The following is a 26723-nucleotide window of genomic DNA, read 5'->3' as shown; positions in this document are numbered from 1 at the left end:
CCCATTTGGGCACTTGTACCAAAGTGTCCAAGACCATTTTGGTTGTTTGTTTGTTTGTTTGTTTTGGGGATCATACCTGAGTGTTCTCAGGGCTTACTCCTGGTTCTGTGCTCAGACATCACTCCTGGTGGGCTTGGGGCACCTTATGGGATGCAGGGATCCAACCTAATTTTGTATATTCAGTAATTTTGTACATAAGTTCCAAAAACTTAACACTGTTGAAACCATGTTACCTAAACTACAAAAACCACAAAACAAAACTTTAGAGTTCTAATTGCCCCTCAGATAATGACCAAACTTTTTCGGAGTATCGTTTGATTTGCCTTGTGTTAGATTTGTCCTCTCTCTTTCTCTCCCTTTCTAATTCTCTGCTCCAGCCATAGTGGACTGCATTGATTTAATGTCCTAGCTGCGCTTCACCGTTTGCCCCCCCCTTTCCTTTATATGGTTAATTGCTTATCCATTTACATTTACATTATTTTAGAGACACCTTCCTGACAACTTCAACTAGATCGCTGTTTTCCCTTGGAGTTTTTTGTTTGTTTTTTTGAGGGGGGTCAGACCTACATGTGCTCAGGGCTTACTCCTGGTTCTGTGCTCAGACCTCAGTCCTGGTGGGCTTCGGGGACCATATCAGATGTCAGGGATCCGACCTAAGTCAGCCACATGCAGGGCAAGGCCCTACATGCTATACTATCACTCCAGCTTCCATTTTCCTTTTTTTTTTTTTTTTTGAGTAAACACCATTTATTAGTTTCCTTTTCACCTGAAACATACTTTAGAAGGAAGAGTCAGGAACATGAAGTAGTGCTGTGACAAGGACTGGATAGACTGAAAAAACAATAGAAACAGACCTCTCTGAGGTGGCTTTTGAGCGAAGACCTAGTGCAAAAGGAAAAAGAAGCGAGGGTTGGGAAGAACACAGAAAAAGCTCAGGAGATAATAGTGCAAGTATCCTATGATATGAATATAAAGAAGCAAGGGTAGTTGGAACTTAATTGGTAGGCATGGAAATGTTTCAGATAAGGACAGAGAATAATCTGAAGTTTGACTTCCATTTTAAATATAGTAGATATGGAGGGATGCTGGAGATAGTACAGTTGGTAGGGCTCTTTGCATGTGGCTGACCTGGGTTCTATTTCCAGAACCCCAGGTGATCCTTTGCCTCAGCCTTGACAGGAGTGATCCCTGAGTGAGTGAAGAGCCAGGAGCAATCCCTGAGCACTGCCAGTTGTGGCCCCAAACAAACAAACAAAAAAACCCAGTAGATTTTAACTGTCATTTGGTGAGTAAGAATTGAGAAAGAACACTCAAGTTTTATAGGTTTGTATGATTTGGATAAGTGAAAGTAAAAAGTAAAGGCCCTCCTGTTGTTCATCGATTTGCTCGAGCGGGCCCAGTAATGTCTCCATTGGAGACTTTGTTGTTACTGTGTCTGGCATATCGAATATGTCACGGGGAGCACGGCAAAGCCTGGCAAGCTCGATTTGGATAAGTATGTGTGGAATTTGTGGATCCAATGTGTAGTAATTGGAAAATTGAGTAGGGAAGAGAGAGGAAAAGTAACTAATGAGCTTACCACTTCGGCCTGATAAGAAAGGATGGTGGCCTTTATATTCATAACTGAAGGAGATGAAATAGTATAAAACTTGATGTGGAAGGGTGGACAAAGAGACAAAACTAGATCATAGTGTGTACAGCTGGGTGAACGATAAACTCATTTACAAAGATAGGAGGGCTGGAGTGATAGAACAGCGGATAGGGCATTTGTCTTGCAAGCAGTCAACATGGCCAACCCGAGTTCAATTCCTTTGCCCCTCTTGGAGAGCCCAGCAAGCTATGAGAGTATGTTGCCCAAACAGCAAAGCCTGGCAAGCTCCCTGTGACGTATTCAATATGCCAAACACAGTAACAACATGTCTCACAAGGTTACTTGGCCCGCTCGAGCAAATCAAGGAACAACGGGAGGACAGTGACAGTGAACAAGATAGGAAAACCTAGTAAGGACAAGATTTTGTGGAAAATACCTGAAGTTTTTGATCATGTTAAATGTGAGATGTTTAGTTGACATTCAGTTGAAAATGTTGAAAAGGCTATTGAATTAAATTTTTTTTTCCTCTTTGTGATGATCAGGGTCACACACTCATTTGCGATTTTTGCTGAGAGTAATGCTCTGATTGCAGTACTTGCTGGAGTTTGCTCAGTTTATTGTGGCACCAGGGGGTCACAATAGCTGTGCCATCTGATTGTATGTGAGGCAGTGCAAGGAATGGAATTGAGTGACATTATACCTGGGTGGTAGGCACTGTACCTAGCCCACATTATTTGATGAGCATTTAAATAATTAAACAATAAATGAGTGAATTATGGATAAGCATACTAAGATGCAGTGGGAGAATGAAGATTCTCAGTCTCAAGTCTTGGTGATAAGGATCAGATTTTATTCATGTTTGTAGCCTTCAAGAGACTGCAAACATGAATAAAATCTGATCCTTATTTTCTGGGAGTTGAAGTCTGTGGGAGGAGACTTTCAAAAATACATCACAGTATGATGTAATAGTGCCAGAATGTGAAAGAAGTACTTTGATAACCAAGCTTAAAATGCATTTTTGCTGTTGTATTTGTTTTGGGACTACATCCAATGGTGCTCAGGTCTTACTCCTAGCTCTGTACTCAGGAATGACTCCTGGTGGACTCAGGGGACCATATGGGTTGCCAGGGATTGAACCCAGATCAACTGGGTGCAAGGCAAGAAACCTACCTGCTGTTCTATCACTCTGGACACTTAAAATACTTATATATGTGCTGCCAAGTTTTCTACACCAACATTAGAAAAGTGTTCTTCAGGTTGGAGCGATGGTACATTTGCCTTGGACGTGGCTGACCCGGGTTCGATTCCCAGCATCCCATATGGTCCCTCAGCCACTGCCAGGAGTAATTCCTGAGTGTGAGGCCAGGAGTAACATCTGAGCATTGTCGGGTGTGACCCAAAAAGTAAAAATAAATAAATAAGTAATAATAATAATAATAAAGCATTCTTCAGTCTCTGATGTGGTGGCTCAGAGTGAATGGCGGAACACAGGAGAAAAAGAAGGAATATGCAACTCACTCACTGTTATCAGTAGAGCCTGTTCTGCTCCAGAGATGAATATAAAATAATTAAGCTAAAATAAATGATTATACTTGCCTAAGGAAACAATTTCCAGAAAGACTTAATTTATTTATTATTGAATCACTGTGAGATAGTTACAAAACTTTCATGTTGAATTTCAGTCATACAGTGATCAAAAACCCATCCCTCTACCAGTGCACATTTTCCATCACCAGTGTCTCAAGTATAACACCCCCCTCTCCAACCCTCGCCCTGCCTCTGTGGCAGACAATTTCCCCCATACTCTCTCTCTACTTTTGGGACAGTATGGTTGCAATATAGATACTGAGAGACAATCATATTTGGTCCTTTATTTTCAGCACACATCTCCCATCCCGAATGATTCCTCCAACCATCATTGACTTAGTCATTCCTTCTCTATTCCAGCTGCCTTCTCCCCCAATTCATGAAACAAGCTTCCAGCTGTGGAGCAATATTCTTGACGCTTGGGTCTACTGTCCTTGGGTGTCAGTCTCATATTATGTATTTTATATTCCACAAATGTGTGTGGTCCTTCTATGTCTGTCCCTCTCCAGAAAGACTTATCTCATTGAGAAAGTGCCATGTGAGTGGCCAGAAAGGTAGTACAGCAGGTAGGGCAGTTGCACACAGCTGACTCCGGGTTCAATCCTCCAGGACACTCCAGGAGGGATCCCTGAGCTCAGAGCCAAGAGTAAGACAGACAGACAGTCTTTGTATGCGATGTCTTCTACTTTCTGACTCTTGCATCACACTTGGTGGTACTTAGAAATTACTCCTGGCTTTGTACTCAAGGATCATTCCTGGCAGGACTCAGGAGACCATAAGGAGTGCCAGGTCAGCTGCATGCAAGGCAGGTACCTTATAAATTGTACTGTCTCTCTGGCTCCCTCTGACAGCATTTTCTACTTTTCAAGCATTTATTTCTTTAAGAGAAAAATGTTAGTCCGTTCCACTTTGGAATTACCCACATCCCACTTTGGGATGTGCAATTACTTACTTTTACTTCATGAGTCAATCTACTCTGGAGATGCCCACATCCTCTTTGAGCATGCTTTATTTTCTCTCGCTTATAATAAACTCTCTTTACTTCACTTAAAAGAAAAAGAAAAAAATATATCAATACTTGTTTTCTTTATATCCAACTATATGGAGACATTGCGTATGTGTGTTTAAAATTCACAATTTTCAGGTAAAAATCCTCTGAATCTTCTTTCTTTCCCTCTTTGTAATTCTCCATTGATAGACATTAGGTTTTTAGATTTTTCTCGTGTGTCTGACTGTGCTGCAATTTATGAACAATTTCTTGCTTTAAAAAAAATCGATGATATCAAAGATTTTTAGTCTGCTTTTTAGTCTTGGCTCAACTCTCAACTAATTGTAATTTTGACAGCTCATTTAATCTTTCTAAATCTCTGAATTTCCTTATTTGTATACTGAAGATAATTTGACTGGGATTATTTTTTAACTATTGGGGAGGGATCACACCAGCAGTGTTCCCTGACCATGTTTATGAACTGCTGCCTCCTGTTGATTCTGTAGGTATGGTTAGGAAAGTACGTTTCATTTTCTTAAATCTCAGTGGCAGGGTGCAGTGCAGGGCATTACTGGCTTGTACCTAGGTTTGGGGCCTAGGATGCTAACTGGTCCACATATACACATAGACTCTATAGAAGGTAGAAGTATTCCATGCCCAAGTGCCTGTAGTGCCTTTTGTAAACAGATTATCACTAAATGATCTTTATTCTAGCTTTACAGTGCCATGGATCTAACTTTCTCTTTATACTCTTTGCTTTAACAGTTAGCATGTAAATACTGGGCTCCTCATATCAAGAAGAAATCACCTTTTGATATAAAGGTAAGTGTTTATTTTGTTTTGTAACAAACTTTTTGGATGAGAATGCTCTTTCCATCTCTTATGTAATAGTGGATTCAAGAGTTTATCATATTGTTTAAAATATTACAATTACAGTTTTTTAATTACCTAGCCAGTAAATTACTCAGAACAAAAAAAAAAAATTAGACAAAAAATAAAATTATCACACAGACATAATCTCTACTGTCATGTGTATATGGATTTTATCTAAGGGTTCTTAGATTGTTTTAAATTGATCATTATTGAAACTGGAGCAGTAGTACAGCATCTCCAGGTATGGCTCCAAAACTAGACACCAAAACCAAAACAAAAAAACCCAAATTTTATAATTATTATAAATATTTCTTTGAATATATACAAGTTTTTATATACTCTTTGACAGTTCATTTAGGATAGAGTCTTGTTTTTTTATGCTGACAAGCATGAGATACTCTAATAATGGTTAAAAAAAAGTGTGAGTTGTTCAGAGTTGGGGTTTATATGACTTAGGATCAGTATGGGAAAGAATGCCCAATGTCCCATATCTGGTCTCTGGTATCTCACTAGATGTAGCCTATTGGTCCCCGGTGTTGCTGGGATGTTCTGGAAACAAAAACAGTACCTCCTACATATTATTTCAATAGCAGTAACATTTACTAACTTTCTGAAACTTGCTTATTTTATATAATCTCAGTAATTGAAATCTGTAAGCTTAGGGTCTGAAAAAATTGTTGTTTGAGATATTAAACATTTTATATTTTTAATAACAGGTCATTGAAGAAATATATGAGAAGGAGATTGTCAAATCAAGGTAAGGAGTTTAATTTTCATACATTGGGGTTAAGTGAAACCAAATTGGAGCACACGTGAACTTCTACTTGTGATCATCACAATCACAATCACAAATCATCCTGTTAATCATCGATTGCCTCGAGCAGGCCCCAGTAATGTCTCCTTCATCCTAGCCCTGAGATTATATTCAAGGCTCTTTAGGAGAATGAGACCCATCATTGTTACTGGTATTTGGCATATTGGAATGCCTCGGGGAGTTTGCCAGACTCTGCTGTGTGGGCAGGCCAGTTTGTCCAAAGTAGGAATGAGATAATAAGATGTCATAATAGGATGTCGCACAGCCGCATCCGCATCCATGGCCGCGCGGTTCCAGGAGCTGGTTTTTATAGTCTCTGAATCTTGGCCGTTGATGGGATTACATGGCGCCAGGGGGCCAGTTGGTGGATGTGACCCCTGCCTACTGGAATTTGGAGGATCTGGGTGGAGGATGCTCGGCCCAAATCCGAGTAGGCTTGGAGATCTCAGCCCCGGAACCCGCGTGACTTTGTCCCTCTATCAGTACCTTCATGTGTGCGGAGAGTGGTCTCAGCCTGGTGGTGGCTGGTCCTGGAGGTCTTTAGCTGCCGGAGCCCTGGTCGGGGCGGGGAGGGAAGCTCAACCCGCTCCCCTCCAAGGGGCCCTGGCGGCGAGGACAGTCAGGTGCGGGGGCAGGAGACTGTTGTGATCATAACTCTGGACTTTTGGTCTTTAGGGAGATGATGACTAGAAAGAACTTTTAAAATCTTACAACTGAACATCATATATTACCTCTTTGCCTTCTGGGTTTTCTCTCAGATTATAGGTATTAAATTCCATACAACTATTTTACCCTTTTTTTTTTTTTCTTTTTGGGTCACACCCAGCGATGCACAGGGGTTACTCCTGGCTCTGCACTCAGGAATTACCCCTGGCGGTGCTCAGGGGACCATATGGGATGCTGGGAATCTAACCCGGGTCGGCCGCATGCAAGGCAAACGCCCTACCTGCTGTGCTATTACTCCAGCCCCACCTTTTTTTTTTTCAAATAGAGATGGGGTTTGGGGGCTCCCAATCAGCAGCCCCGGAGGGTCAGTCTCTGCAGTTCTTGGCCTTGCTGTGCGGGTTCGTTGCCAGTGCTCTGGCTTGACAGTGCAGTGCTACTCATGCCCACTGGTGATTAGTAACACTGAAACTGCCCTGGCAGCATTTGGGAACTGTCATTGCCATAGTCCGTCTGCCGGGGTTCCTGTGCAGTGCTGCGAATACAACCTGGAGTCTCCACATGTTGCTTATGCACTCCAGGCTCATGAGTCTTTCCCCAGAGTCCTTGTTTAGGTTTAAGAAAGTAAACATGGAGATTTTATGTTAATCCCCTTAAATCTTAACAGATGTTTCTGCTTTATCATTTCATTGAAAAGAGGCATAGCAATTCTGAGCCCAGAGAAATAGCTCAGGGGTGGAGAGCAGGATTTCTTAAACTTTTTTCACTTGCAACACCTTTTTATAAATATATATATATATATATATATATATATATATATATATTCAATTAGTGAATCACCGTGAGGTACTTTTACATACTTAGAAACTTTTGTGTTTGTGTTTCAGTCATATGATGATTGGGTACCCATCCTTCCACCAGTGTGCATTCTCCACCACCAATGATCCCAGTATCCCTCCCACCCCCTCACCCCCATCCCGTCCCCACCCCGCCTCTTTGGCAGGACATTCCCTTTTCTTCTCTCTCTCCTTTTGGGTGTTGTGGTTTGCAATAGAGGTATTAAGTGCCACATGTTCGGTCTATAGTCTATTTTTTTTTTAACGTAACCTCAGGTATACAGGTACATAAAATAGGTAAGCAATATTTACTGATGATAAATCATTAAAAATAATTTTAAAAAAATTAAAAAAAATTTTGTGATGCTCCACATACTGTAGCCCTGTCCTCCTGTTGTTCATCAATTTGCTCAAGCAGGCACCCGTAACATCTCCATTGCGAGTGTGGCTGTTACTGTTTTTGGCATATCGAATACGCCACGGGGAGCTTGTCAGCCTCTGCTGTGCAGGCGGGCTACTCTCACTCCGTAGCTTGCCGGGCTCTCGGAGAGAGACAGAGGAATCAAACCTGGGTCGGCCTCATGCAAGGCAAACACCCTACCTGCTGTGCTATCTGTATATATCCCGACCCTTAACCCTTGTTTCTTTCTTTATGTATCAATCTGTTCTATTCCTACTCTTCCCTACTTTTTTTTTTTTTGGAAGTGTGCATATATACTTTCTGCATCTTGCCTTCTTAAATTTAAGCAGTGTTTTTTTAGGCACAGGTTTGTATCTCTTCCTGTAGACATGTTTTCCAGTGAGTAATTTAGGATAGTTGATTAAGTGTGCTAATATAAAGTAGAAACATTTATGTTATGAATGTTTGAATGTTGCAAACTTTATAACATCTATTATTTATTGAATATTATCAAGCAAATCCTTGACAGTGTCAAAATAGAAACAAAGTGTTTTGTTTCAATAAGGATTCCTGAACTGTAGAAGTAGGCAGGTCTAGAAACCCTATCTCCCTGGGAAGCTTTTGGGAAATGAATCAGCCAGTTCTTAATATTCTTATGATATAAATGATCACTTAAAAGTTATTAAAATTAGGTAGCTCTTTAAATGTATTGCCTAGTTTTCCATGTAATATGTTGCTTATCACTCAATTGAGTTGTATTTGTTTTCCTTATCAAATTTTGATTAGATTATCTTCCAGTAGCTCATTTCCTCACAACAACCCCCTAGGTCACCATTGCGGTTTTCATTTTATTAATGAAGAAATGAAAGTACAATCTCTCTTAACCAACACTCCAATATTCTGCTGAAAACAAAGGCTGACTTGGCAATTAACTTTTGCCAAAAAAGTTGTTCTCATTAAAATTGTTTAACTGGACATGGAGAGTATCATGCTAAGTGAAATGAGTCAGAAAGAGAGGACAGGCATAGAATGACTGCACTGATTTGTGGAATATAAAGTAGCATAATATGAGACTAACAACCTTAGGATAGTAGAGATAAAGGCCAGGAAGATCACTCCATGGTTTGGAAGTTGGCCCCACGTGTCTAGGGGAAAGAGTTGGGATGGAGAAGGGACCACTAAGTAAATGATAATTGGGAGGGGATGAGAGATATGTGCTGAAAGTAGACCAAGGACCAAACATGATGGCCTCTTGGTATCTGTATTGCAAATCATAGCGTCCCAAACTAGAGAGAGAGAGTAAGAAGGATTGTACCTGCCACAGAAGCAGGGAGTGGGATGGGGTGGGGGTAGCAGGAGGCATACTGGGAACAATGGTGGCGAAAAATGTGCACTGGTAGAGGAATGGGTGCTCGATCATTGTATGACTGAAACATAATCATGGAAGTTTGTAATTGTATCCCACAGTGATCCAATAAAGTTTATTTTTAAAAAATTGTTTAACCACCCCTGTACATGAAATGTAATACTGAAAAAGGCATAAAACAAATGTATTGCCTTCTGGATTATTATATTCATTACTCCCACCCAGGTCACACAGTCAACCTTTCCAACAGTTTTTCCTGTATAGTGTGCTTTCACACAATCAGAGCTGGAGAGAAAGCAGGGGCACTTACTGAAGTAAAGGAATTCTCCTTTGTGTACTCTTACCTGTGAGTCCATTAACAAAACAGTTCATGGGCCCCATATGCTGTCCATAAATTCTCTAGCTGTTTTTGATTTAGTGACATACATGTTAAACATATTATCAGGCACAAAACTTGAGAAATAACCATTCCCAAATTTTTCAAGTTATTTGTATTTGTTACTCTTAGAACTTTTTTTTTTATTTGTGTGTGTGGAGTGGAGGTAGTGTGTAAATTATACAAGGGGATACCCCACCAGGGTACTGAACTCTGATTCCTACATGCAAAGCTTGCACTTCTTGCCCTTGAGCTGTTTCCCGGCCCAACTTTTCATTCTTATCATTAGAATTCTTATGGCATGGTGCCTAGTTCCCTAAAATGGATTTTATTTTATTTTTTGCTTTTTGGGTCACACCCGCAGATGTACAGGGGTTACTCCTGGCTTTGCACTCAGGAATTACTCCTGGCGATGCTCAGGGGATCATACGGGATGTTGGGAATCGAACCTGAGTCAGCTGCATACAAGGCAAGCACCCTACCCACTGTACTATTGCTTCAGCCCTAAGGATTTTATGTTTTATTCATGCCTTCAGTTGTATACTCTGTCTGGATCTACTGGCAGAAATATAAAGCTCCAGGTTTAATGACTACCACCAAGATTGCTAAAAGCCAAAACATGTTTTGCTTTTATTTTTGTCTGATGAGACTTCTTCACTTCCCAAGTCATTAGAAGAAAAAAGCTGGCCACTCTTCTCTTTTATACATAAGGAAACTGGGTCTATATTATATGGGTCTATATGGGTCTATATACCATAGACCATGTTTCTATATTATACTTAACATAAAAATGGAGTTAAACAATTTTAACAAAAGCAAAAATTGTGGCAAAAGTTCATTGCTGCCTAAGTCAGCCTTTATCTTCAGCATAATACTGAAGAGTGCTGGTTAAAGGAGATTGTACCTTTATTTCTTGATCCGTAAAGTGAGGATAGTAGCAGTGACCCTATGATCCTCTGGGCTTGTGGTAAGGAATTTAAAAAGATGTGGCCAATTTAACACAGCAAGCCATACTAGAACACAGATTTGTATTATGAGTCAGGATTTTCTTTCATCGTATTGTCCTATCAGTGGCTGGAGAAATTAGTAAGGATATATATATATATATATATATGGATTCAGGAGTGAATTCTATTGCCTGAAGTGCAGCTCAACTAAACATCTTTAGCTGGACATCAAGAAAGTGTCTTATGAGGTACTTTTTCCTCATGTAGCTGGCAGTGCCTTGACAGTATTCTTCTGGTATAATGTGGTATAGTAAAGGCCGTCATTTTATTTGCATTAAAGTTATGTGTCATTGCTTATTTGTGAAGCTATTTCAGAGATCAGAAATATTTCTCCCCTATACTATCTCTTGGGCCCTGTTGGTCAGAGTTTAAGAAATTGAGAAAGGACTGGAGAGAGAATACAGCTGGTAGAGTGCTTACTGTGCACAGGGTCGACCCAGGTTTCATCCTTTGACTGCCACATATAGTTCCTCAAACCCCTCCAGGAGAACTCCCTGAGCAGAGAACAAGGAATATTCCCTGAGCATTATTGGGTGTGACCCAATAGCTCCCTTCCCCCCATACCCCTGAAGAAAAGGAAGACATTTAAGACAGGGCATTGATTGGCAATTTTATGAACCAATATAATGAATATTGACAAATATCCATATGTTGATTAAAGTTATTTGTCTTATTTCATATGCATTTCATTATGTTATAGGGCTGGAGCGATAGCACAGCAGGTAGGGCGTTCGCCTTACAAGCGGCCAACATGGCCGACCCGAGTTCGATTCCTCCGCCCCTCTCGGAGAGCCCGGCAAGCTACCGAGAGTATTCGATATGTCAGACACAGTAACAACAAAGTCTCCAATGGAGACGTTACTGGGCCCGCTCGAGCAAATCGACGATCAACGGGAGGGCCTTTACCTTTTACCTTTACCTTATAGTGTGATTATATTCTTGGTGTAGGATAAGAATTCACCTAAGAAGCTCTTCTTAGTTTTTAAAAATAAAATAACCTGCTATGAAGCAAAATATATAATGAAATCTAAAACAAAATTAACATTTTGCAATGCATATTAAGATTAATATTAATGATTAATATTTCAATATTAAAGTAGGATTTCAAAGTGCATCTGGATTAGTAACAAATATTTTATATTTCCTGAACATTTTTATTTATTTATTTATTTTTATGCTTGTAGGTTTGCCATCAGAAAAATCATGCTCTTGGAATTTAGGTGAGTTGAAAGACTTCAGTTCAATGAAGTAAAAGTTAATGATGTGATAGAACTTTTAACTGAATTCTCTGTCATTTCTGTGAAGTTAAAGAAATCAGAACTTTCAAAATTCATGTTTAGTGATTAACTGATTTTGGGAAAAATGCGTTATATCTTTTATTTTTAGAGATGATATTCTGTTGTCAGTTTAACTTGTATTTTTAAGTTCCTTTGTGAGTTAGTACTGAACAATTTCCAGCTCTCCCTTGGTGCCTAGAGTCATCAGTGGGAATGGGAGTGCATTCTGTTGTCTCTTTTTTCCTACCAGGCTAACTTGTTATAATTGAGGCAGCTCTTTTCTGATCTAGCCACTAATTTATGTCATGGGTAGCTTGCCAGGCTTTGCCATGCGGGCGAGATACTCTTGGTAGCTTGCCAGGCTCTCGGAGAGGGGCAGGGGAATCAAACTCTGGTCAGCCGTGTTGGCCGTGTGCAAGGCAAACACCCTAGGGGCTGGAGCGATAGCACAGCAGGTAGGGCATTTGCCTTGCATGAGGTGGATCAGGCTGACCCAAGTTCGATTCCTCCGCCCCTCTCTGAGAGTATATCGCCCGCGTGGCAAAGCCTGCCAAGCTACCCGTGAGGTATTTGATATGCCAAACACAGTAACAAGTAACAAGTATCACAATGGAGACGTTACTGGGCCGCTTGAGCAAATCGATGAACAATGGGATGACAGTGCTACAGTGCTACAGTGCCACTAATATATCTTATTATTATTAATGTGGAACAAGTTGAGATTCAAGTGGTTATGTAATTTCAGTTATTCATGATAGCACAATAACACAGTTATTAGCAGAGCTGTGATGTCAGTGTTTGATCTCAAACCTCATGACATTTCTGTTTTTCCATGTTACCTAGATGTCTAGTCTGTATCAGAGATCAGACTCTATGCATTAGTAGTTATTTAATACTTCCTATAGTGATTTGATCTTCATCTAAAACAGCATAAGTAAGCAATATTAGCATGCTTGTAGAGGAAAGTTGGAATTTATAGTTACAAAGGAACTTATAACTCAAGTGCCTTCTATTCCTCAGAACTCTGTTACAGTTAAATACTTTATTCTAGTTACTTTCCTCAGTAACCCTTATAAGATCTTTCTTCTTAATTTATAAAGGAGTTCACTGAGGCTAAAAATCAGAACATCTGACTCTTAGATTAGTGTGACCTTTCCATGTTATTATGACATCTTTCCAGATGACAAAAATCAGAAGGATACTCATAAAATTAGAATAGATCTAACCATAATTCTGTTGTCCTGGCAAATATAAGAAACCAAGAGAGCTACTGTGACAAAGCAGCAGAGCAGATTAAAAGGCACCAGTGACTGTGAAAGATTTTTAATAACATAAAACAGAGGACCAAGTATAATACAGCTCAGAAAAAATAACACACAAAAAAAATTTCTTAAAAACCCGATAAAATGGATTATTATATTTTCAGCAACTCTTATGTAAATTTTGTGTGAGACTATACTATTCTTTGTGTTAAGCACCAAATAAAACTAAAGTCTATGATCTATCACAGTGAGAGGTGGTAGCACTGTATCACTGTCCTCCCGTTGTTCATCGATTTGCTTGAGCGAGCACCAGTAATGTCTTCATTGTGAGACTTGTTACTGTTTTGGCGTATTGAATACGCCACGGGGAGCTTGCCAGGCTCTGCCATGTGGGCAGGATACTCTCAGTAGCTTGCTGGGTTTTCCAAGAGGGACAGAGGAATCAAACCCAGGTCGGCTGTGTGCAAGGCTAACACCCTACCCACAGTGCTATTGCTCCAACCCGAGAGATAGTAACTAATGAAATATTCTGTGACTTGTATCTCTTCGCAGCCAGTACCTTGAAAATTATCTCTGGATGAATTATTCTCCAGAAGTGTCCAGCAAGGCCTACTTAATGTCAATCTGCTGTATGGTGAATGAGAAATTCAGAGAAAATGTCCCAGCCTGGGAGGTAACAGATTTCAGTTTAGATTTTAGACTATACTCATTTAAGTCATTATGAAGTAACAGAACTTTTTTTACTGAGAATCACTTGCTTTTAGAACAAAAATTTACCAAATAATAAAGTAAATGTTGAGGGAAAAGGGGATATGTGAAAAATACTTGTTTTCCTCAAACTAATTTTCTGTGACCTGAAAAATTAAGAATGTGTAGTTCATTTTCTGCTTTGTGCTTAAAACAAAGAGTAGCATAAAACTTTAATATTAGATAAAGTTAAACTTACATTAATTAGTATAAATAGATAATGTTCAAATGAAATTGTTTTTCAGTGTCATTTCTCAACATGGGGATATACTTGAAACTATATATGAATAAAGCAGTGTTTTCTAAGAAGCCATATTTATCAATTTACTTTTCTCTTTATTTCTGATTTTGGGATTTGTTTTAGCTTTCCAAAATTTTTAGTAGACTGGTATTTTCTCTTTGTGCTATTTTATGTGATTTCCCCAAAGTGGGTAATCCTATCCCGTTTATCTGGGGATAGTGAAACTGTCCAGGGTACTGGTATAGTTTCAGATACAATTGGGGTATTTTTGTATGCTTGCTTAAAGAAGACAGATTTCGGGGGTGGACTGAATGACTTTTCTTTTTCTGAAAAAAGAGTACTTCACCAATTAAATTTGGAAACTTTTTTTTTTTTGCTTTCTGATAATACTTTTATTGATTTGTACGTAAAATACTATTTTTGAATCCCAGGAATATCACTAGATAATTTTATATGATAATTTTTTAAAAAATTTTTAATAGTGAGACATCATGGGGTACAGTTACAGACTTACACATTTTTGTGCTTGTAAATTTGGAAACATTTTGTACTATTGTAATAGCCAGTTGGTCAATAGACTTCCAAAAATCTACAGAATTTTTTGGCCAACATTAAATGTTCAGTTCATCAAAAAATTTTCTTTCGTTCTAGTTGCACTTTTATCAAAAGAAGAAAAATCCTGAATACTTGTGATCTTCTTTCAGGGAATGATCTGCAAAGTGAGGTGTTAAACTTTTCAACACAAAACTTTGGACTCTTTTCAACTATTAAGTGACAATTACTATCTTAAAGCAAATTAGAGTCCAGTGTAAACTTGGGCCTTGTGTCTTATTGAGAGATTTTAATCTTTCTTGAAGTTGCTTCAAGCTTCCCATAGAAGGGGAATGGTAAACATTTTTGTGAGTCAGGATGAGCTGATCAGTTTTTATGTTTGAAAAATTATGTTAGTAATCAGGGCTTGAAATAGAGAAATGACTGTGTAGGTTAAGAGAAATGGACAAATGCAGACTTAGGAAGTGGAGTTTTGATTGGATTTGATCACTGAAAGCAGAGGTAGGGGTAGGAAAGGGTGTTATTTTCAATAACCCTCTGTACCTGAACACTGTAAATGATAGTACCACTTGCCAAGATCGAATAAAGAGTTGAAAATTATTTGAGATTATATAGAATCATTTAAGTTTTAAACATACTGAGTTTAAATTGTCTTTAGGAAATATTAACTAGGACTCTAAATAGGTAGGGAAATCTGGACTGAAAGTGTATAACTGAAATTATTAGTATATGGTAGTAAAGGGGAAGACTTGAACACCAGAATGCTGTGGTGTAAGTTATTAAAGAATGCACTGAAAAGGAATTTATGGTTAGAATCCATGGACTTGACAGTGTTGATAATAGCTTCAGGAGTGGAAGTCCTATGCTTCAGGCGGATACCGTTTTTGAGAAGTGAATGACAGCATAAGCACTTGTCTATAAGAGAAATTTGATAGTAACAAGATGATGAGGTGGATTAAAGGGATTGAATATATTTTTTACATTTATTTAAGCCTTATTTGTTCAAAAAATAGAACTATATATGAAACAGGAAAAACTATTCTTGGGATTGAGATGGTAATATCAATATTTGCTAAAGGCTTCTTTTGTGTCAAAGGAATCAAAGTACTTCAGATTCTTAATAAGAAAACAGTCTAGTCTAAATATGGGCATACTCCACAAAAGGAAACAATAAAGGAATTACTTGTTTGCTGAAGGTTTCTGTAACTCTCATAGTCCCACCAGAAACCTATAGTTGACACCCACCTTTAATTATAAATAATCTTGTATAACTAAATGATTTTGTTAATGAACTCCTAAAGTCTGTCAGTATTTAAGGGAGAGGAAGAGAGAAACAAGGCAGAATAAATGAATGATAATTAAAAAAATAAAAGAATTTTAATTCTTCTCTTTTCAGACTTTTAAGAAGAAGCCAGATCACTTCCCATTCTTTTTTAAGTGCATCTTGAAAGCGGCATTAGCTGAAACTGATGGTGAATTTTCACTCCATGAACAGACAGTCCTATTGCTTTTTCTTGATCATTGCTTCAATAGTTTGGTAATTTTACTTTTTCTTTTGGGGGAATTTTCACATTTTCTTGATGACCTTTGTAGCCAACTTTTAATTCATAGTAGTGGGGGGGGGGGGAATAAAACTACAAGCTTAAGTTCAGCTACTACTCCATAAAATATTTTAATAAAACCTATCCACTTTTTTAAATATGTCAACAGGTCTGTAGGGGAATTGTGTTTTGAGCTGATTATGTAACTGTGAAAGAATGTTTAAAAAAATTTTTTTTTAATTTTTATGAGTGAAACACGATGAGGTACAGTTGTAGACTTACAAATTTTTGTGCTTGGGTTTCAATTATACAATGATCAAGTACCGATCCCTCCACCAGTGCCCATTCTCCACCACCATGATCCCAGTATCCCTCCCATTCCCCCCTCTCCCCCCATCCCACCCCACCTCTGTGGCAGGGCTTTGCCTTTTGTTCTCTCTCCCCTTTTGGGTGCTGTGGTTTGCAAAAGAGGCATTGAGTGACAGTCATGTTTGGTCTATAGGCTACTTTCAGCATTCATCTCCTATCCTGGGAGTATCCTCCCAGCACCCTTTACTTGGTGCTCTCTTCTCTATCTGAGCTGACTTTTCCCCTAGCATGTGCAGCTGGCCTCCAAGCCATGGAGTGAACCTCCTGGTACTTATCTCAGCTATTCTTGGGTGTTAGTCTCCTATTTTGTTACTTTATATTCCCCAGATGAATGCAGTCTTTCTATGACTGTCCCTCTCTTTCTGATTCATTTCACTTAGCATGATACTTTCCATGTAGTACCACTTGTATATGCATTTCATGACTTCATCTTTTCTAACAGCTCCATAGTACTCCATTGTGTAGATGTACCAAAGTTTCTTTGACCAGTCATTTGTTCTCCGGCACTCGGGTTTTTTCCAGATTTTGGCTATTGTGAACAGTGCAGCAATGAACACAGAAGTGCAGATATCATTTCGACTGTACTTTTTTGTCTCTCCGGATATATTCCTAGGAGTGGTATTGCTGGGTCAAATGGGAGCTCAATTTCTAATTTTTTGAGAATCGTCCATACTGTTTTCCAAAAGGGCTGAACCAGTCGGCATTCCCACCAGCAGTGAAAGAGGGTCCCTTTCTCGCCACATCCACGCCAACACCAGTTGCTTTTGTTCTTTTGGATGTGTGCCAGTCTCTGTGGTATGAGATGATATCTCATTGTTGTTTTGATCTGCATCTCTGATGATTAATGATGTAGAGCATTTTCTCATGTGCCTTTTTGCCATTCAGATTTCCTTTTTGAGAAAGTTTCTGTTCATTTCATCGCCCTATTTTTTAAAGGGGTTGGATGTTTTCTTCTTGTGGAGTTCAACCAGTACTTTGTATATAATTGATATCAACCCCTTGTCAGATGTGTATTTGGTGAATATCCTTTCCCATTCTGTAGACTGTCTTTGTATTTTGGTCACTGTTTCATTTGAGGTGCAAAAGCTTCTTAGTTTAAGATAGTCCCATTTGTCTATCTCTGTTTTCACTTGCTTGGCCAGTGGCGTGTCATCTTTAAAGATACCATTCGCTTCAGTGTTGTGGAGGGTTTTGCCAACTTTGTCTTCAATGTACCTTTTGGATTCCGGTTTGATGTTGAGGTCTTTAATCCATTTTGATCTTACTTTTGTACATGGTGTTAGGCAGAGATCTGAGCCCATTTTTTTGCTTGTAGCTCTCCAGCTTTGCCAGCACAATTTGTTAAAGAGGCTTTCCTTGCTCCACTTCACATTTCTTGCTCCCTTGGCAATACTCCCCAAAGCACTGTACAAATTCAATGTGATCCCTATAATAATACCCAGGACATTCTTCAAAGAAATGGAGCAAACACTTCTGAAATTCATATGGAACAATAAGCCCCCACGAATAGCTAAAGCAATTCTTGGGAAAAAGAAAATGGGAGGAATCAACCTCCCTAACTTCAGACTCTATTACAAAGCAATAATAATTAAAAAATTAATTATTTTAATTATTACCACAAGAGTAATAATTTAAAAATTCCAGCATGGTACTGGAACAAAGGCAGAGCTGCATACCAATGGAACAGGGTTAAATATACTGACATTTTCCACCAAACATAATTTTTTTTAATGTATAAAATGTTTTATATCATTGGCTTACAAAGTTTAGCTTCATGTCTAGCCTCAATATGTGTTTTGTTTTGTTTTGTTTTGTTGGTCACACCCAGCGATACTCGGGTTACTCCTTGCTTTGCACTCAGGAATTACTCCTGGCGGTGCTTGGGGGATCATATGGGATGCCAGGGATCAAACCCAGGTCGGCTGCATGCAAGGCAAACACCCTACCCACTGTGCTATCACTCCGCCACCCTCAATATGTGTTAATACTTCACCACACTGACCACACCAGAGTTTTAGGATCATTCCACTATCAAGTTGCCCTCCTATGTCTTTTCCCTCAAAAACCCCCCTTCCGCTTCTCTGGTACTCCCCACCCCCCTCCATATTTATCATAGTCTGAATTAGTTTTATTACATTTTGTTAGTTTTTTGCTCTAATATGTTTGATCAGAGCGAATTATATATATTAGATGAATGGAGACGTTACTGGTGCCTGCTTGAGCAAATCGATGAAGAATGGGACGACAGTGCAGTGCTGCTACAGTGCAGTGCAGTATATATGATATATTTTCATTCTTCATAAGATTATCTTAGCATTTATTCTGGTTATTTGAAGGCATATACATATTTATGTCAAGGTAAAGTTTCTGAATTGATAGTGTACTTAGACTTACACAGGAGAATGCGTTAAAGTTCTTTCTTATCCTGAGAACTGAATGTTGGTGGGTGGTCCTTAGCTGTTTTTATGTACTGTCTCAAATGGATCCCATAAAGGTATAATAGATTTATAGGACTTCCAGTGGATGAGACTGTTACCTCTTTAATGTATATTACGTTAGAGTAACTATAAGGAGATATCATTCCTTATTAGGAATTCAGTTAAAGCAAGATTTAATTAGTATTAGTAGTTTGGTGTTAGATTTAGCTTATTTAAGGTTTGCTTATTATTTAAATGATTAATATGTAATTTGATACATTATTTTCAGCATAGTAATTTTAGACACTTGACTGAGTTAGCTAAATCTGAGTCATTAGCACTAAGGGTAGTAGAAGTGTGGGTTCCTAAAATCCTCTGGACATGGCATTTCCATCAACCAATTAGTTCATAGCCCGACTTATGTGTGTTTCTATTTAAAAATTCCTTTGTAATAAATATCATTAATGTTAACTCAGTGGCCTTCAGCATTACTTGTTTCATTATGTCTGAATAAAAATATGAATTGAGTAACCATGTATTTCCTGAGCCCAAGACATTTTAATTTTAGCCTTCTTGTGCCTACAGCACTAGGCCACTCTTTGGTAGCAATCTTGGAAACCATTCTAAACTGTAAAATCACCAACAAAAAAACCCACAAAAATACAAAACAAAGCAACAACAACAAAAAAGGTACGAATGAATGATGGATGATAAAAAAGGGCACTTGTTTGCCTAGTAAAGCTAAAGTAAGAAAGGCAAATCACTTTGTTCAGTTTCTGCTAGAAATGTGTGTGTTGAGCAAATTAGTGTTTTGTACTTTGTGTTATCTGTGAATAGCAGTAGTGTTGCGTGTCTTGCATGTGGAGACCCCAAGTTAGATCACTGGCACCTCCCGCTCTCCTCCCCAGCACCAGCAGGTATTTCCTTAGTAGCACCAGCACTGTTAGGCATGAGCTCCAAATCTTTATCAGGCTCACAGAGCTGGACTGACGGTTGTCAGGAGCGACCCTCAAGCCCCCAAGCATGTTGGAGAGGTCCGCGCCTCCTTCCTATCCATGACAAACTTTATTCTTAGAGAGGGGAGATGTAGTTCATTGGTAAGGCACATGACTTGCATGTTTGAAACCCTGGATTTAGTCCCTGAAACCCCTGAACAAATACTGAATCCTCATATGAAATGGCTGAATTATTTTTCTTTTGGATTTTGGGGCCACACTGGTAGTGTTCAGTTGTAGTCGCTTTCAGTGTTGCCTGAGAACTATGGGATCCTGGGTGTCAAACCCTGACCTCTTCTTTTTTTTTTTTTTTTTTTTTTTTTGCTTTTTGGGTCACACTCGGCGATGCACAGGGTTGCTCCTGGTTCATGCACTCAGGTATTACTCCTGGCGGTGCTCCGGGGACCATATGGGATGCTGGAAATTGAACCCTGGTTGACCTCATGCAAGGCAAATGCCCTACCCACTGTGCTATCACTCCAACCCCAAACCCTGATCTCCTGTGTGTAAAGCATAGCCCCTTTAGCCATCTCCCCAACGCAAAGTATGGAATTTTTTAATATTAAAGTAGTATTCATTGGATGTTGGAAGCAGGTCAAGAGACACACTGCATCTATATTGCGAACCATTAATGCCTAAAATGAGAAAGAGAGAAGAGAGGTACCTGCCATAGAGTCAGGCTGGGGTAGGAGGTAGCTTAGTGGTGGGAGGGAAACGGGACACTGGTGCTGGGAAATTCACTGGTGGAGGGATGGGTGTTGGAACATTGTATGACTGAGATGCAATCATGAACAATTTTGTAATGCTCTATCTCATCATGATTCAATAAAAAAAGAGAAAGTATTCATTGAAAGACAGTGACATGTACCTCCACAAACCTCCAGCCCCCTGAACTTAGAAACATGTATTGCTTCCTATCTAAAGATTCAGGCTTAAACTGTTGGTATGTTTCATGTGGAGGTGTGAAGCTGTATTCCCCAAATCTTAATAGTTTATATAAACCAGTGGTAAGGCAGTCAAATTTGATTAATAATGATTCTGGTATGCTTTAAAACCTGTTTTCTTCATGCCTTAACCAGGAAGTGGACCTGATACGGAGTCAAGTGCAGCAGCTCATCTCCCTTCCAATGTGGATGGGCTTACAGTCGGCAAGTATCTTTCAGAAACTCTTATGTTATAATCTGAACATGCAATTTTAGATGGTGCAGCTTTAATATGCATATAAATGTGGTAGCTAAAAATTTCCCTTCCTGCTTATAAAATTTAGCTGTTACTATGCAAAAAAGATGTAATTTTATTTTTAGCTCTAATTTTTTTGGTACAAGCTAAAGTGTGTTTCACCTACTTTCAGTACTAAGTTGAAATAATGTAATATGTGAGTCCATAGAAAAGAGAATTTAATTTGGCAAAGCATCATCCTTCTGTATGCTTCTGGTGTGTATGTTGCTATGCTGGGTTTCAAACCCAAACCCTCATACATGCAGACTTGCTCTACCTCTGAGCTACATAGCAGCCCTACTTTTGGGTATAATTAAATGTAGGCTTGGATCTTTAATTTCCCCTTAATTAGAATATACAAAGCCGTAATTGAAGTTCTAGATCATGTTCATTATAAATAACTTCATTTATTTTATCCAATCTTTATTGGATAACATTAGCAATTTTCTGGTATCAAAGCCAAATTAATAGATTGTAGAGTTAACACTTTAAAATTTCATTTAAATTTTATTTAAAGTTAATACTTCAAAATTTCATTTGCTTTTTCAGAATTCAATTTCCTGCAGGTGATAGTTTATGTGATACCAGATATACAAGTTCATTGGTTGATGGGAATGAAAGCAGACAGATAAAAAATTTCTACTAATTTAAAAAATAAAGTGTCCTACAAGAAGAGGAGGATATAGTGATTTTGATACTATCTTGTTTGGTTGTATTGACTGATCATTGTTTCATTCAAACATTAGTCAATATGCTTTTAAGCTTATTTGCTTATGTTTTCAATATTAAATCCTTAATTTTAGAAATAAAGAAATTTAACTGATTACTGAGCTGAAAGTCTTTTCGAGAAAATGCAGTTTATAATTTTTTTCTGTTAAGAGTTAGAATTATACAGCTTCAAAAAATACAATTTTCAGTTTCTTTGCTTTTAAGTTTTGTCATGTTATTTTCAGTTTTTTCCCATTGCTCCCCAAGTATGCATGTGTTTGAAAACTTAATGATATTAATCTAATCTTTATCCTTGTAAGTTCTGAAGTTACTGATGTTGTAATGCTATATCATTCTTGCAGGCACGATTGGACTTAGAATTAAAAAAGACACCTAAACTAAGAAAATTCTGGAATTTAATTAAAAAGAATGATGAAAAAATGGATCCAGAAGCACGGGAACAGTATGTTGACAAAGTTTCATTCTGTATTGGTTTATTAGTGTGTGTTATGAGTCTTAGGTGATATTGACAGTGTTGTTGCTTCCTTTTTTATTTTGGTTATACTCACATAGATGCTTAGGGCTTACTCCTGGCTCTGCGCTCAGGGATCACTTCTGTTGGACTATATTTGATGTCAGGGATTGACCCTGGATTGGCTGCATGTAAAGCAAGCACCCTACCCACTATACTATTGCTGTGGTCCATGGTTATTGCTTCCTTTGTATATTACTGAAGAAAAAATATGGTTAAGAGGTACTTTTACTTAGTCTCTCATGAAGTATTTTTTCACAGAGGTAAAAAAGAAACTGTAACTCTTATATTTTTCTTTCTACCCAACTGGTAAGTATGGAACTCTTTTCTCTCTGCCTAATGTTCATAGTCTGTCAGAGATGGTTCTCTGTATTCTTTAGTTTTAAGCCATCAATTAATTTATTTTTCTTGCATTCTCACTCTTAATGACTTTTATGTACTCCAACCTTAATTCATTTATTCAACAAATATTGAGTGCCTATTATTTTCCTAGGCACCATTCTAGGTTTTGAGGGTATAACAGAGAAAAAAGGACATTAATATCTGGCCTTGATGAAACTTTATTCTAGTTGAAAAGACCAGAAATAAACCTGAGTTACATAGTTTATTACATAGTACTAAAGGGAAAAGTAATTTGATTATAAAAAGTGAGAGAGATTCTTTTAGTCATTAAATTCAAGTCTAAATTTTCAAGATGCAAATTTTGTAACAGAAAATAGATACTTTTTCCTTCATTTTTGATGAACCCTGCCCTTGTCCTTGTACCTTTTGTTTTTTTTCTGGGATTTTGAGTTACACCTGGCAGTTTGGGCCCATTTCCTGCTCTATGCTTTGTGCTCACCTCTGGTACTGGAGAATTATTTTTTTAATTTTGGAGACCACACAACAGTTAATAGTTTGTTAATTGTGGTCAGATCTAATAGTTTATTGGGGGTACGGTGGGAAGAGGATGGGGGAGAAATTTTTTTTTTTTATTAAATCTGGGGCCATGCACATGTAAGCTACATCCCCTCAGCTCTTCAGCACATTTTTGTCATAAGCTTTTTAACTAGAGTTTTTGAGACTATGTCAATTTTTTTTCAAGTTTCATGTTTTTATCAGCAAATTTTTATTGGCTTAATTTGGTCACAGTTTCTTTGGATTATTTTTAATAGTGAAATTTATTATCAACAGGATAGAAATTTATTGTAGCAAGTCTTGTACAGAATGAAGTGTCATTTGTAGGAGACAGTAATAGATATACATAGTCTAAAAAGTTTGTTTTCTTTTTTTCCTCTTAGTGACCTAAATGCTCTTGCCTTAATTACTTCACACCTGCTTCATCAGTAAACCTTTCTCTTTATCTATCTTTATTGCTCTTTTCCATTCATTTCTTTTTCTCTGCTTACATAAATGTGTTCAGGACTCATTTTCCTTGAGATTTATAATGTTACTCCTTTTATTTTTAATTTACCCTCCTATACGCACAATATACTATACAGTAGTCTGTGTGTATATTCAAATATATTCTTCAAACCATGTTACCCCTACTTCAGTCTGGTTCCAGCTTTCCCATTTCCATTTGAAATTGTTCTTTCTGACTTCTTTGGTCACTGCTAATACCTGCTAGCATCTGATATTCTGGGGTTTTTGTATATTTACTTTGTGTCATTTCCTTTAAATCATCACTTGATTCTGTTGATCCTACTCTGCTTCTTATCCATCCCATCTCCTTTATCTTCTACAACTTTTCTAGTTTTTCTTCTCTATCTTTTCTGGCTCTACCTATTTCTACTTTCAAGTATTAAGATACTTGAAGGTTATTTTTTCTTTTACTATATTTTAATTTGCAGCTCCTTTCTCTACAGATTTATGAAAAGTTAAGATCTGGAAAGAATAAGTGGCTTTCCTCCAAAAGATACACATCTGCAATGTGACAGAGCTAGAACTTAAACTTAATTCCTTTATCAACATTTTTTTTTCTTTTTTGGGTCACACCCGGCAATGCATGGGGCTTACTCCTGGCTTTGCACTCAGGAATTACTCCTGGCTGTGCTCAGGGGATCATATAGGATGCTGGGAATCGAACCGGGGTCAGCCGTGTGCAAGGCAAATGCCCTCCCTGCTGTGCTATCGCTCCAGCACCTTCAAGATTTTTTTTGATCTTTGCACTGTCACGCACTGTTCTCCTGTTGTTTATCGATTTGCTCAAGCGGACCCAGTAATGTCTCCATCTTTTTGAGACTTGTTGTTACTGTGTTTGGCATATTGAATATGTCGCGGGTAGCTTGCCAGGCTTTGCCGCATGGGTGAGACACTCTCAATAGCTTGCCGGGCTCTCCGAGAGGGGCAGAGGAATCGAACCCAGCCTGGCCAGGCTGGCTGTGCGCAAAGCAAATGCCTGCCACTGTGCTATCGCTCCAGCCCCTTGATGTTTGCAAGAAATTAAAATTTGATGTTCTCTATGACAGAATACTCCCAAATATTTTTTTTTATTAATTGAGTGATATAATTGGATTTACATTTTGGAAAGATCTTTTTTGGAAACAACAGATTTTAAGTGGAATACACGAGATAGTAATAGAAGGTGATTTTAAAACTTGGGCAAGAGATACTAAGAGCAAAGCGTAAGCTAATGATGATTGTAGAAATAAAGAGATGGTGAAATGTAATAAATTTAGGAGCTGTTTATTGGATGTGAGTTGACAAGAAATTTATTTACAGAGTAGGCATTGGGTGGATATTTATCAAGATGAGGGCTATATTCCTTCAAGTGGTGGCAGGGGAGAGGGCAGTTAGACTAGAGAAGGGACCACTATGACACTGATCATTAGAAATGATTACTGTGAATAAGAACTGCATGTGAAGGAGCAAACCTGATAATCTTTCAGTACCTGTATTGCAAACCATAATGCTTGAAGCAAAGGGAGAGAGAGAGAGAGAAAGAAGAAAAGTGCCTGCCATAGAGGCAAGCTTTGTATGTGTTTGGGTGGGGTGGTGGTGGCAGGGGACCGAGAAATGTACACTGGTGAAGGACCAGGTGTTGGAACATTATATGACTGAAATCAAATCATAAACAACTTTGTAACTGTATTTCATGGTGATTCAATTTAGAAAAAAAGGATGGGGGTTATAAGAGGGAAAGTTAGATTCATAGTAAAGTGGGTGAATTTAATTTTGCTGTGCTAAGTGAAGAGATCTCCAGCAGAAAATTGAGCTGGAATAGTCTCCATATAGTATGGTCCAAAGACCAAAATAATAATAATTAGAAGAAGAAGAAGAAGAAGAATTTGATGTCATCTCTCTGATTTTAAGGGCCTATCAAGAAAGAAGATTTCTTTCACGACTTATCCAGAAGTTTATCTCTGTGCTGAATTCAGTCCCACTGTCAGGTAAATATTTTCTTTTTTATTTGACTTATAGTTCAGAAGCCCTGAAGCTATTTATTAATTTTGAGTCTGAAAGGTTTCTTAGAATTATCTTAAACTGTTATAGACCAAACATGATTGTCACTCAGTGCTTCTTTTGCAAACCTCAGCAACCAAAAGAAGAGAGAGAACAAAAGGGAATGCCCTGCCACAGAGGTGGAACGAGATGGGGGTATGGGAGGGGTGGGAAGGATACTGGGATCATTGGGGGTGGAGAATGGGCACTGGTGGAGGGATGGGTACTCAATCATTGTATAACTGAAACCCAAGCACAAAAACTTGTAATGTCCACAACTATACCTCATGGTTTTCACTAATGAAAATAAAAAAAATATAAATTAAAAAAAGAATTATCTTAAACTGTAATAACAAAGTGTATATCTACCATTATTCAAATATCTTGCCAGTGTGAGTGTTGTGACTGCGTCAAAAAACTCACATTTAAATGAAATGTTCATTTAGTTAGCAAATACCTTTGGTAGTGTTAGAAGACCCAGCTCCTGGGAGATAGTGGTAAACAAGACTGTTACACACCCCTTGACATTTGCAGTGTGGGGCACAGGGTCTTCCTTCAGGTTACACAACTATTGCGGAAAGAAAGGAAGAGACTGATTTTTAAGTCATGAGAAACTAGAGGAAATAGATTTTCCTCCATGGTGGCTCCATGTATTCATGGGAAAAAAATGTAAGCATGTACTCTGTAGAAAAGCATATGCTGTATATACTTTGAAATGGACCATAATTAACCTATATATAGATATGTATATGTCATATACTTAAATACTAAAAGGTCCTAATTGCACTGGATTTGCAAGATCCTTATAAGCACTCGGTGAATGAAAATAAAATACTATTAACTTGACAAAGGCTAATATAATCTATGAAATCTGGTATTATTTAAGAACATGTTACTTCTTAACTGGAATATAATCTAGGAGCAGGTCAATAAATATATA

General features: G+C 38.2%; 1 protein-coding gene across 1 annotated transcript in view; it reads left to right on the top strand.

Moving 5' to 3' along the window:
* AQR (aquarius intron-binding spliceosomal factor) overlaps window positions 1-26723 on the top strand; it is a 99807-nt gene that overhangs the window by 1370 nt on the left and 71714 nt on the right. Inside the window, exons 2-9 of the mRNA XM_056133320.1 lie at window positions 4932-4988; window positions 5756-5796; window positions 11686-11721; window positions 13593-13713; window positions 15977-16117; window positions 20982-21050; window positions 22191-22291; window positions 25655-25731. Of these exons, the coding sequence (XP_055989295.1) occupies window positions 4932-4988; window positions 5756-5796; window positions 11686-11721; window positions 13593-13713; window positions 15977-16117; window positions 20982-21050; window positions 22191-22291; window positions 25655-25731 (643 nt within the window). The remainder of the gene's footprint in view (window positions 1-4931; window positions 4989-5755; window positions 5797-11685; window positions 11722-13592; window positions 13714-15976; window positions 16118-20981; window positions 21051-22190; window positions 22292-25654; window positions 25732-26723) is intronic.

Source organism: Sorex fumeus, unplaced genomic scaffold, assembly GCF_029834395.1.
Source record: "Sorex fumeus unplaced genomic scaffold, SorFum_2.1 ptg000098l, whole genome shotgun sequence".
NCBI lineage: Eukaryota > Metazoa > Chordata > Mammalia > Eulipotyphla > Soricidae > Sorex > Sorex fumeus.
Note: the sequence above shows the minus strand (reverse complement) of the source record. Positions and strands in the feature narration are given on the sequence as shown.